We start from the raw sequence: 13,270 nt of genomic DNA on the forward strand, positions 1-13,270 counted from the left end.
TTTAAAACGAAGTAAATAACCTGAAACGTTTCTAGCATGTCAGGAGTAATAAAAAATCAATATGTGTTGGATATCAGTTCAATAACTTTAACCATTTTCGAAATTTGGATGTTTTTCTGTAAAAATCATTGGCGCAACAGAAAAGAGCTAGAAACTTAAAAAATTATATTTAGATTCCTTTTGCATAATCATTTAGTAGAAACAGTATTCTGGACCTCACAAATTAAAATTTTAGTTGAAATTCATGATTTTCTGGTTTTTATCTTAAAAATTAAGGAAGCAAGATAGATTAAGTAGGCGAATAAATAAAGCTAGGATGTTTAAATTTAAGTAGAAGGGAGATCCGCTATAATCATAAAGATGTGAGAAGTTTTAACTGAATAACTATAAAACTATAGCGATAGCGTATCTCCAAAGGACAAGTTCAGAGCTCGTCTACTGTGTGTAGTGTAATTAAATTAATTCTCTCGCCCAAAACATTTAACTTAGCCACGTCAGACTTTTATTATGATTACTTACTTGTGTGCTGATTGCACAATTAAATTGAAAGCTTCATCGGCCATCAGAAAAGGAAGCAATGATTTATTCGATAACTTAAAGTGGTGCATTACTACCCCAGAGGCTAGTCAGGAGAGCAGATTTGATCAGGCGTTCCCTTAGCCGTCCGCACCGCAGCTTTATATATAAAACGCTGCGCGGGAGAAGAAGGCCCCAGTTCTCTCCAGATGTTGATTAGTGCACCACCTGCGCCGGGAGTCGCGTCGCGTCGGTTTCGTTGATATAAACAGCCTCGGATGCAGTAATACGTTACTCGGGACACGAGAAACCATGAAATCGTTTTCGAGTGAAGTGTTAATTTTGAGATGACGTTAATGATCTATCTTTAGTTTGCGTGTGTAGTATTTTCACGTGCCGCCGCAGGACAGACATTCTACCATTATTAGCGTGGCGTTTGATGAACATTATCATCAAATTATGGCGAGCATTCACTTAAACATTTAATTTGAACAGTTATAGTTGCATCAGCGCATTCGACTCCGAACTGCTCTGGTAGTTGGATTGTGTGGATTCTTTTTGGTCTGTGGCTTTCAGAATATAGTGAACATTTTAGAGAGAATGGTTTTTGATTATGAATCCCAGACAATCTCCTAAATCCTCAGAGCTATAAGCTGTAGCTATAAATGTATTTCTCAGATGAAATGGGCACTAGGAATTCTAATTACAGGCTTCACGTTTTGTAGTTAGAGAGCCAGTGTTGAGAACGGCAAACAACAGCATTAAATAAATAATAGGAACATTAACAATTATTCCACCCGCCGCCCCACAGTGTGTGTGTTGTCCTTACAGTAAGTTATTGTTAAGTTAGATTAGCTAATGTGTAGGCTTAGGGACCGATGATATGAGCAGTTTGGTCCCACAGGATCTTACCAAATATTTCCAAATTTTCCTGCCGTCATGTACACTGGCAACGGTGGAGTATGGAGGATGTTGTCTTACGGAATGGGGGTGTTTTTCGTGGTTAAGATGCGTCCCGTCATTACACTTAGGGTAAAGCTAAATGCAGAAGCATATGAATTCAACTTACAGCACTGTTTACTCCTTACAGTAAAGACATTGTCATTACACTTAGCGTAAAGCTAAATGCGGAAGCATATGAATCCAACTTACAGCACTGTTTACTCCTTACAGTAAAGACATTGTTGGTAAACGATTACTGGTTGTACCACCATAATAGTGCACCTTGTAATGAAGCAGCATCTGTAAGGTAAAGGTTCTTGGATAATAACATCCTTGAAATGTACTGGTCTGCCCCAGACCCCAGTGTCCAACATCAATACCTTCTCTGGGTTTGGGTGTTGTGGAGGAATGGGCTGCCATACCTTCACAGGCATTCAGACGCCTCATTGAAAGTGTCCTCAGCATAGTTCATTTCACTATCGATTACCTCTGACGACGTCATATTTGGTTTATGTGTGTGTGTGTGTGTAGGTGTGTGTGAGTGCGTGCGTATGTGTCATCTTTACGGAGTTTCTCTGAAAACTAAGATTTTAAATTCGCTGCACAGCGCGTACTTGCTGCAGTTTCGCCTTGAAAATGGCAAGGTGTGCTCCTGTCGAAACATCGGCTGTTGCCGACGACTTCACCCGGCTGAATTCCCATAAGTTATTTGCACAGAGATGAACCCTTCATAAAGGCGAAGAGTGGACACACCGCATATTAATGTCCACAAATAGGTGTTTGGACAGTTTTGTTCGAATAGTGTAGCTCTGTATTACTTCGTTATACGCAGAAGATATTTTACGACATTATCTCTTATATCAGACCCAGTGATCAGTTTAATATCAAAATTGGTGTTACGTGGTGCTTTCATAGCAAGTATCTCTCCCCCAAGTAGATATCCATGGTGTGTGTCACGGCGTCCCCTCTCTGTGGCCAAATGGAGGACCACCACGGCTAGACTTCCGGTTACACTGGCTGTAGCTTGTTGTCCGTAGCTTCCAGCCATTCATCCCCCCCCCCTCTCCCCCCCTCAATACGTCACCAGGTGACTGTTTTAGCAGCGAGGCAAAGTCTTGCAAGTGTTCGGCACACTTCGTACAGGGTGACCGCAGCAAATTTCCTTGGCTACTACATCAAGTTTCTGATTACTGTGACTTCCGACATTCACTGGTACAAAGTCGGTTGTTATTTCGTTCCCCTGCTGCACATTTTTTTCCTGAATCGCTTGAAATGAAGTCCACTGAGTAAGTGAAGCAGAAGGAAAAATTTTTCTCTCAGTCACACCTCCCGCTTCCTTGTCTTCACAACCACATACATTCTGGAGTGTAACATTTAACTCGGCGGATGGATCGACCAAGGTGGTCCAGTCACATGACTCATCCCATCAACGGACATCAGCCCCTTAGATCTATACCTGTGGGGCCCCTGAAAGAAGTCGTGTGTGCAGAGACCACCTCAGGTGCAGAGGCCATTCTGTCCGTCATGCCAATCAGTTGCAGGGTGGACCATTTGAACATGTGCGCGAGTTGCTGTCGCGTCGTGTTCGTGTATGCTCTGCTTTGCAGCCAACAGCACCTGGTCTAATGATCGTCTCATCGCAGCACGTAGTGCACTGATTTGTACCGTACATGTATGAGACATTAATATATACCCTATAGAATAGACACAATGTATTTTCGGACGCATATGGCGTGGCAGTTGAAGGTAGCAAAACGAACTGCCTAAACTTTGCCCACAATTCCTCTTCGTCCACCTTACTGGAACTAAATGATGTCAATTCACTGTATAGGTGAGACGTTAACAACTGCTTATCTGCTCTATCAAACAGAAACACTCCCCTAGCCTTCTTAACTGATGTACAAACTTCCGAAAGCATAGCTGCCATGACGACATCATGATCGCTAATCCCCGTTTCTGTACTGACGTTTCCGATAAAGCCCGATCTATTTGCAGCTGAAAGTTCTAAGATTCTAAGATAGATCCATTGCGTGTGAGCTCCGAGCTAGCTGCTAGAGACAGTTTTCAGAAAACACGTCCACGTATTTTGCGCGACTGTTTGTCTGCACCCCCCGCAATGAATCTGTAGACATCCTGCTCTATACTTGGTAGGTTAAATTCGCCTCCAACTAGTATTCCTTGATCTGGGTATTTACGCGGTACTGACCGTAGACTTTCTTTGAATGACTTCCGAGCTGTCACAGCGGAATCGGGTGGCCGGTAAAAACAGCCAACAATTAACTTGGGATCAGTTACACCTGTTATACTTTTCCAGATAACTTCACTATCACACTCAACTTCGACCGAAATAGAGACAATATTTTGTGAACTGCAGTGAACACTCCCCCTTCTATGGCTTCTGACCTGTCTTTCCGATATATGTCCCACGACTCGCTAAATATATCAGCGCTTTCCACTTCGGGTTTTATCCAACTCCCGGTCCCAAGAATAGTTTGAGCGCAAGAACTTTTCTGGAGGGCAGTAAGTTTGGGAACTTAATTAAAACTTTGATAGACACAGTTTCGTTACTCTGGACGCCATCTGACTTCCCTTGCTGCTTCACAGTAAGCACGTCTATGTGGATGTAAGTTACAGTTGTTATGTAAAGATGAAGAGCGTTTAACAGGACCGACTGCTATGGGGAGCTGAATCAAACCAATTTGCCGACTGAACAACATAAACAACAGCATGGAATGTGTCAGTAGAATTAATATTCAAATCTTCAATAAAATCTTATTTGTCTTCCTGTTCTAGACGTGTTTCCACCTCCACAGAATCGACCTGTGGCTCCCCAACACGTGGCCCGCTGTTGTCATCCAAAACTTGCTGACGGTGTCTAAGCATTGTGGTGTTGCACAGAATCATCCTGGTAAGCATTCTCACACAAGAACAGAAACTGTCATTGATTTAATTCTACAAAGAGCAAAACGATCATGTTAAACCTCACTCTATTCGCAAGTAACATAGCGCTACGTTATGGCACTGTCATTGGACTTGAGTTGATGACAGTTCAAATCTTCTCCCATGATCGAGATTTAGGCTTTTCTGTTGCTTCCTTAAATCGCTTCATCAATTTCCCGAATGTCTTCTTCGAAACGGATGAGGTCCATTTTCTGCTATGTCCCTCCCTCTTCTGAGCCTGTGGTGCTCACACAGTAAAGTACTCGTCCCTTTATGTCCCCTTACTTACCTAAAGTATTTTTTCAGTATCAGGATGAGTTTACGACCATGTGGCGTAGGAGACGACATAATACGATCTCTTACGCGTGTTTTAAACTTATCATTACCAAGAAAGAGGAATGGTTCAAGATCTTCTGTTGTGGACACCCTCCCGCCATTGTTCCCATCTACTAGGACCTGCAATCATCCTAGCTACTTTCATATCCGTAACCTCAACCTTATTAATAAGGTAACCTGAATCCACCCAGCTTTCGCTCCCATACAACAAGGTTGGTCGAAAGATTGAACGGTGCACAGATAACTTAGTCTTGGTACTGACTTCCTTCTTGCAGAAGAGAGTAGATCGTAGCTGAGCGCTCACTGCATTAGCTTTGCTACACCTCGCTTCCAGTTCATTCACTATGTTACCATCCTGTGAGAATATGCATCCTAAGTACTTGAAACCGTCCACCTGTTCTAACTTTGTTCCTCCTATTTGGCACTCAATCCGTTTATATTTCTTTCCCACTGACATTACTTTCGTTTTGGAGATGCTAATCTTCATACCATAGTCCTTACATTTCTGATCTAGCTCTGAAATATTACTTTGCAAACTTTCAATCGAATCTGCCGTCACAACTAAGTCATCCGCATATGCAAGACTGCTTATTTTGTGTTACATATCTTAATCTCACCCAGCCAGGCTATTGTTTTCAACATATGATCCATAAATAATATGAACAACAGTGGAGACAGGTTGCAGCCTTGTCTTACCCCTGAAACTACTCTGAACCATGAACTCAATTTACCGTCAACTCTAACTGCTGCCTGACTATCCATGTAAAGACCTTTAATTGCTTGCATAAGTTTGCCTCCTATTCCATAATCTCGTAGAACGGACAACAACTTCCTCCTAGGAACCCGGTCATATGCCTTTTCTAGATCTATAAAACATAGATACAATTCCCTGTTCCACTCGTAACACTTCTCCATTATTTGTCGTAAGCTAAAGATCTGGTCCTGACAATCTCTAAGAGGCCTAAACCCACACTGATTTTCTTCCAATTGGTCCTCAATTAATACTCACACTTTCCTTTCCACAACGCTGATTAAAGAGATACCTCTGTAGTTGTTACAATCTTTTCTGTTCCCATGTTTAAAGATTGGTGTGATTACTGCTTTTGTCCAGTCTGATGGAACCTGTCCCGACTCCCAGGCCATTTCAATTATCCTGTGTAGCCATTTAAGACCTGACATTCCACTGTATTTGATGAGTTCCGACTTAATTTCATCCACCCCAGCTGCTTTATTGCACTGCAATCTATTGAGCATTTTCTCCACTTCCTCAAATGTGATCCTATTTCCATCGTCATTCCTATCCCATTGTACCTCGAAATCTGAAACATTACTGATCGTATTTTCACCTACATTGAGCAACTCTTCAAAATATTCACTCCATCTGCCCAAGGAATCCACAGGATTCACCAGCAGTTTTCTTGACCTGTCCAAAATACTTGTCATTTCCTTCTTACCTCCCTTTCGAAGACTGCTAATTACACTCCAGAATGGTTTTCCAGCAGCTTGACCCATAGTCTCCAACCTGTTTCCAAAGTCTTCCCAAGATTTCTTCTTGGATGCTGCAATTACCTGTTTGGCTTTGTTTCTTTCTTCAACATAACTTTCTCTGTCTACCTGAGTTCTAGTATGTGGCCATTTTTGATACGCCTTCTTTTTCCTTTTACAGGCTGCCTTGACTGTGTCATTCCACCAAGCTGTTTGCTTCATCCTACTTTTACACACTACTGTTCCAAGACATTCTTTAGCCACTTCTAGTACTGTGTCCCTGTACCTTGTCCATTCCTTTTCCAATGTCTGTAATTGACTACATTCAACTAACTGGTACCTTTCTGAGATCACTGTTATGTACTTGTGCCTGATTTCCTTATCCTGAAGTTTCTCCACTCTTATCCTCCTACATATGGACCTGACCTCCTGCACTTTCGGCCTCACAATCCCAATTTCACTGCAGATTAAATAATGATCAGTGTCATCAATCTACAAATCTGAATAATCCATATTAGTTATTTTGTTCAAATTTGGTGCACAGCCTTTTGTTATTAATGGAATGATGTCAAAATTTCAGATTTTTCTTTATTATAGTCCTGCAGATAAAGAGAATTACCTAAAACTCCTAAAACCTACGCCTGTTTTTTAAAATCTAGTTAGGAACAATGACAGATGGACTTTCATTATCATTTGAAGGCATTCCAAAGTTATCAATGCATAAAAATCAATTAATTAGAATTTTGTTTTTAAGACTTTAGTCACTGTGTATTACGTAATACAAAAAACAGGCAAAATTATTATTTGATTATGTTTTGCCGTGAGAATTACTGAGAGAATTATTGAGAGAGTGTATGTGGGACATACGTTTAAATTTAATATCTCATTTTTCGTAAAACCTTGTGCAAACGAACTGTGGGAAAGTTATGTTGCAACCACGATTCAGGTGGTCCATGTCGGTGTACGCTTTCTTTTGTATAAAAGTACCCAGAATGGAAGGTAGAGGTGGAATAAGTTTACTTCTCAAATTGAAGAATATTTCACACTTCGTTTATTTTAATTAAATAAAATACAAGAATTTAAAGTTTTGCTGATATTAATTACTATCAAGTTAGTGATTGGATAAGACAAGATTTGCCGCGAGAATGATCTGGAAGGAAGAGTTCGTTTCTACAAGGAACGTTTAGATCAACAGCCAATCAGAATTAAGGTATTCCCGCGCGAAAAGAGGAGTGTGCATATAGGAGAGTACCTCAAGAGGCGTCGCTTGCTAGCCGGTCTACGAATAACACGATGTCAGATCGCTCTTAACAAATACTCTGTGAGATGAGGAAATAGTGAGCTAATTTCGGTTTGAACATATCGTGACTGAAGCGACTGGAGTTACGAACATTTTAATGAAAGTGTGGTGTTTCAAAGTAAAATAGTTTGAGAGATATGAGCGTGTGAACTTTCTGGTCGTAGTAACAACTCCGAGTGTCGTGTTTCGTGCTCTGTACTGAATACTTTGGCGAGCACCTCTTACGAAGAAGACCACTGAAACGACCGAATGTTTAACTCGCGAAGAATTGTGGGTCTGTGACTGGTAGAACGTGAAAATTGTCGGGTCGGACTTAACTACAATTCTGGCTGCTTTCCGAGTGAATATTTGTTATACAGACAGTGAACCTCGAATGATAACGTTTTACCATATTAAATAAGGACTTGATAGCCATTTCACGTGTTTCAATATGAACAAAAAGCAGAGTTAATTTAATGTTAAACGCTTTTCTGTAAGTAGACCGAACATCCCGAACGCCCCATTTTCTGATCATGAACTTTCAAGAACTAACTTTCAGCTAGAGTTACGCGGCCTGTGTGCGGTAGGTGTTAGATGGTGGTTTCATGAACGCTGCTTTACACTGCCTAGCACGTATCTGCTACCACAGAGTGAAACGACGTCGGCAAGAATCCTGTCGAGGTAGGATAATAGCGATAACAAAAACTTTGGCGGCCGACCCCGCCCCGCAACTGGCAGAAACCTGGAAAGACACTGGGGACAGTGGATGAACTGGACAGGCAACTGAGCGAGTCTGAGAGGGGTCAAATTGTGGGCTTCAGAGTGGCGGGATGATCCTTTTGGAGAACTGTCACAAGTTGGACGATGTTGGTATCAACGGCCACTCGAACGTTTTCACACCCGTATACGTGATTCCGGGCGTGCACAAAGCACAGACGCCCGCAAAAACCGCCGTATTGTAAGGACAGCAGTGGCAGGTCGTACGGCCGTCACAGCACAGATAAGAGGCCTTGTGAGCCCAGACACGTCAACACGAACTGTGACGAGCCAGTTATCAGGAGTGGAACTGCGGGCGTCCTCCACTCACGTCACCGAACCGACATGCCTGAATCTACTGGTGCCTCAGAGGATCACTTGGAACCGCTCACCGTGGTCTTCAGCGATGAAAGCAGATTCTGCCAACACGAAACTGGTGGTGGTTGGGGCGTACTGCGGAATGTCGTTAGACCTGCTCTTTTGCCATTCTTGCAACAGGATGGTGATGCGTTGTTCCAACAGGATACTGCTCGCCCACACACTGCCAGTGAAACTCAACGTGATCTGCAAGAAGTGCAGCAAATTGTCACCAATCGAGCACGTGTTGGATACGATTAGACGAGAAGTGAACAGGTGGAGCTGGCGTGGTGTAACGTGTTCCAGGACACACTGTTCGCAGTCTGTACGATCCAATGGACGCCAGGGTCAGCGCCTGCATTGCCACCCGTGAAGGCCACACCACATACTAAAAGCACTACGGGGGTTTCAGCGTGGGTCGATACCTGGTATCTCAGAACCGCTCGTCCTGTTGGTCTGTAATTATAATTGTTTCTTGTACTCCAGATATAATGTTACAACAGTAAATACTGAGTGAATCGGAACCCTCTATAAGGGTTTACTAATTTAACTGAATCCGAATGGCAATCGCAGACTCACAGGATTAGTGAAACCTAATTACATTGCTTATAACTATTTCCTGAGATTCTCCACATTTACCTCATACAGAGCATGGTAACAGCATAAATGCATAATACTGATTACGGTTCTGACGTTCCACAGACGCGAGTAATACCTTTCACATGCGCACTGACCCATGCGTGCACCCGTATCGATTCTGGACGCTGGTTCAACCTCTGTAGTTTCGTTCCGCAGCGACCGCCTTTTTGGCGTCTCGCTAGGGTCAGCCTTGCAGCGGCTTGAAGAATTTTAACACCACGAGTGGATCTCTGAGAGTTTTGGTCTCGGGTACTCTCCCGCACGCTAAGGAGGTCGCTCGCCGGGGACCAGGTGGTGCCACAGTGGCCGAAGGCTGCTTACCGTCGAGAGTGCGTGGATGTCTCTTGAAGATTCAGCGCTCCCCGTTTGTCTTCATGAACGCGTGTGTCCAATTCCGATTTCTGGTGCCTTGGTGAATGATTGTGATCTTGCCAGCCTTTGTTCGGCCACAGTATCCGTCGTAGAAATAAATGGTGAGATCCTCATTTCGGTATGATTGAGAGTTGAGTGCGATTTGTGCTTAAAGCTACTATTATGCTAACTCCTGATAAATGAGAGTTGTTCTGGTTTCACGCCTAGTTTTCTGTTGGGTCCATTGTTTGCAGTGGGCTTCAGAAGTGGATCAGCATCCTTGGTAATGAGAACATGGTTGAGTTATTTTTAAGACAGTTGTAAAAGGGATCACAGGTTGACTGGCTATAGTTCCATTATTACTCCATTAGGTACAGACGTTGTTCCCGTAAAATCTGAACCCGTGCCTTATTTTTAACCACTCGGGGGCTCAAACCTTATAATATCTATTGTGGTTTGTTTATATCTGCATGATATGACGTTCAGATGGTTTTAAAGTATTTTTATCTTCAATTGGCTATTCGTGTTTGTGGTCTAAATTGGCGCAGTCCCGTCGACCTGAGGGCAAGCGCCATTTTACGCTCTGCAATTTGTATGTACGTCTTCACAGTTCGAGCTGAACTAAGCAACAGTTTGGTGGACGGACTGAGCTTAAGCTGTCGGCCTTTCACTGGTCAATTAATTTTCGGCCCGCTTTTAATTGTGTTATGAATCAGTCAACGCATTTGTTTTCCGCTTTGTGGTTGTTTGGTCATTTAAAATATTTTTTCAACTGAATTACTTTTGTTCTCTTAGTGAATTTAAAGGATTTGGAATCTAAAGGTTTTTTTAATTGTTATGGTGGTTAAATAATTTTGAAATCATTATTAACGCCTGTATTATGTTTCTTGTAACTACCTTTTAAAACTGCAAGCAAATCCTTCTCATTTTCTTCTTTGGTGGATTACCTTTTAAGTGCATATTTTTTTAAATGTGTCTGTCTTACAACTTTTGGGTTTTAAAGTGTTATTCACGCGATAATCTTGAATGCCACTGGGACAATTTTTTAAATATTTGCTACATTTGAGAAAATTGAAAAGAAAAAATACTTAAAGCATGGAATATTTCTCTTGTGTGCTTAGCACTTTCTCACTCCCTGCTTCAGGCCCGCTATTATGTCATTAACAAATAAATAACTTGTTAAAAATTTTGCTAGTAAGACCGACTTGAATAAAAAATCTGTGTTGACATATATTGTTAAAAAGAGTGGGAAAAATTTGTAATCTATGATGCTGTAATAATTAACAACTCTCAAACGTGTAAATTACTTACGCTTTCCTTTGACTTCCGTGGTTCCGTTTACCTCTTCTTCCTGCGATGTTAGTTCGCCTCGTCGCGCCTGCATCATTAGATGGATCATATCGTGGCGAATTATTCCGTGTTTCTCTCTCGTCCGAATAGTTTCTGAGATTATGGACGTGAAGTAGTCCACGACCTTTGGGTCCAAGAATGGTATGCGCAGTAGCTACAACACGAGGAAAGCCATAAACAGCGTCTCTATTTGCTAAAGAAAATAAATGCGAATTTGTGTACTCTGCACAAGTTACTCACTTCCATTAGTTTCGGTGATATCAGATATCCAAAAGCGACCGTCGGTCTGAAGGTGGTGAGATCACGACCCATCGTGTAGAAAGAGTTATTGGGCTCCGAAAGCGAGTCCACCTTGACTCCAAATGCTGTGGTTGCAATAATGTCGTTGGTCATGCGTGTGAAGAAGTCCTTCATCTCCAGTGTGAGGATGCTTTCCCCGCCAGAAGAAACTTCAGGAAGAGAAATAAAAAGCGTGTACGTTATTATTTCTATGACAGTGGGTAAATGCTATTTTTATAATCAAAGCAGTACTCCATCACTCAGGAGAAGAAAATACTACTGCGTTTACCGACTAAGGAGGAACCGCAAGTAACGGGGTCGGTTCTGCCTCTAGATGTCCGTGCTGCACGATGTTGTGAATAAATTAATTGTTACAGGGTAGAGACGGGTTGGTGAAAGGAGAAGTTGCCACATTCATGAGAAATTTTCATGTATTGAAGGATGCACATATTCATAAATTTTGCTTAGAGTAGGATATGGGAGCATGAGCGAAAGAAGTAGGATTTCATAATAGTCCTTCATGGTAGAAAGTACATATATACCGAGCACTCACAGTAAAAACTAACGAAATAGAGGTTACCAGCGCTTTTAATACAGATTATCTTAAAGATTTCTCTAGTACGATAACTTTTTATTGCAGTCGGTAACATTGTCATTAAATTAATTCGTACCGTAGAGTTCTCAAATAGGGTACCTAATTTCTCATTGATAATATCTTTAGAGAATGGTCTAATGAACAAAATTATATTACGAAACAAACAAAACCGTTAGTTAATGGCCTCTCAGACATGACTTGAGTTTCTTATGTTAAACATTAATACCGATAATACTGATTAGGGTGCAAATCTACTACACCCGAGTTCAGGAGGGTGGTCAGTAAGCCATAAACAATCTTATGAAATTCAGCAAAGACATGAATTGGAGCTCATAACATGAAAGAAAAATGTCTGTTCATCCAAACGTGCAGGTAAAAATATACAATTACAAAAAATTAAACACTTCCAGTATTGAAGTCCTTATGTTATAATAGCTGTTCACCCCCACAGGCTACAGCCAAAACAAAGACAAAAAAAAAAAAAAAAAAAATTGGTTCAAATGGCTCTGAGCACTATGCGACTTAACTTCTGAGGTCATCAGTCGCCTAGAACTTAGAACTAATTGAACCTAACTAACCTAAGGACATCACACACATCCATGCCCTAGGCAGGATTCGAACCTGTGACCGTAGCGGTCGCCCGGCTCCAGACTGCAGCGCCTAGAACCGCACGGCCACTCCGTCCGGCCAAAACAAAGACATTGCTTACTCAGAAAAGAACGGTATCTTTTATGACATAAGGAAACTGTAACTGCCAAGTTGGGTGATAGAGGTAAAATACAAGGAGAGAAAGGCTATTTACAATTTTTACAGAAACCAGATGGCAGTTATAAGTGTCGAGGGGCATGAAATGGAAGCAGTGATTGAGAGTGGAATGAGACAGGGTTGTAACCTATCCCAGATGTTATTCAATCTGTATATTGAGTAAGCAGTGATGGAAACAAAAGAAAAATTTGGAGTGGAACGGACAGTGTCTTGAAATATGGGTATAAGATGAACATCAACAAAAGCAAAACCAGCATAATGGAATGTAGTCGAATTAAATAAGGTGATGTTAGGAAATTTGATTAGGAAACGAGAGACTTAAAGTAGTGGATGAGTTTTGCTATTTAGGGAGCTACATAACTGATGACGGTCGAAGGAGAGAGGATATAAAATGTAGACTGTCTCTGGCAAGGAAAGCGTTTCTGAAGAAGAGAAATTTGTTAACATAGAGTACAGATTTAAGTGTCAGGAAGTCGTTTCTGGAAGTTTTTATATGGAGTGTAGCCATGTATGGAAGTGAAACATGATCGATAAATAGTTAAGACAAGAAGAGAATAGAAGCTTTCGAAATGTGGTGCTACAGAAGAATGCTGAAGATTGGATGGGTGGATCACGTAACTAATGAGGAGGTATTGAACAGAAATGTGGAGAAGAGGAATTTGTGGAACAACTTGAGTAGA

General features: G+C 41.6%; 1 protein-coding gene across 2 annotated transcripts in view; it reads right to left on the minus strand.

The window, feature by feature from the left end:
• LOC126235655 (cytochrome P450 9e2-like) overlaps positions 1 to 13,270 on the minus strand; it is a 72,158-nt gene that overhangs the window by 48,447 nt on the left and 10,441 nt on the right. For both annotated transcript variants that reach the window (XM_049944371.1, XM_049944370.1), the window contains exons 3-4: positions 11,192 to 11,400; positions 10,913 to 11,105 (exon numbers count right to left, since the gene is read on the minus strand). In XM_049944371.1, the coding sequence (XP_049800328.1) occupies positions 10,913 to 11,105; positions 11,192 to 11,400 (402 nt within the window). The remainder of the gene's footprint in view (positions 1 to 10,912; positions 11,106 to 11,191; positions 11,401 to 13,270) is intronic.

Source organism: Schistocerca nitens, chromosome 2 (genome assembly GCF_023898315.1).
Source record: "Schistocerca nitens isolate TAMUIC-IGC-003100 chromosome 2, iqSchNite1.1, whole genome shotgun sequence".
In the NCBI taxonomy this organism is placed as follows: domain Eukaryota; kingdom Metazoa; phylum Arthropoda; class Insecta; order Orthoptera; family Acrididae; genus Schistocerca; species Schistocerca nitens.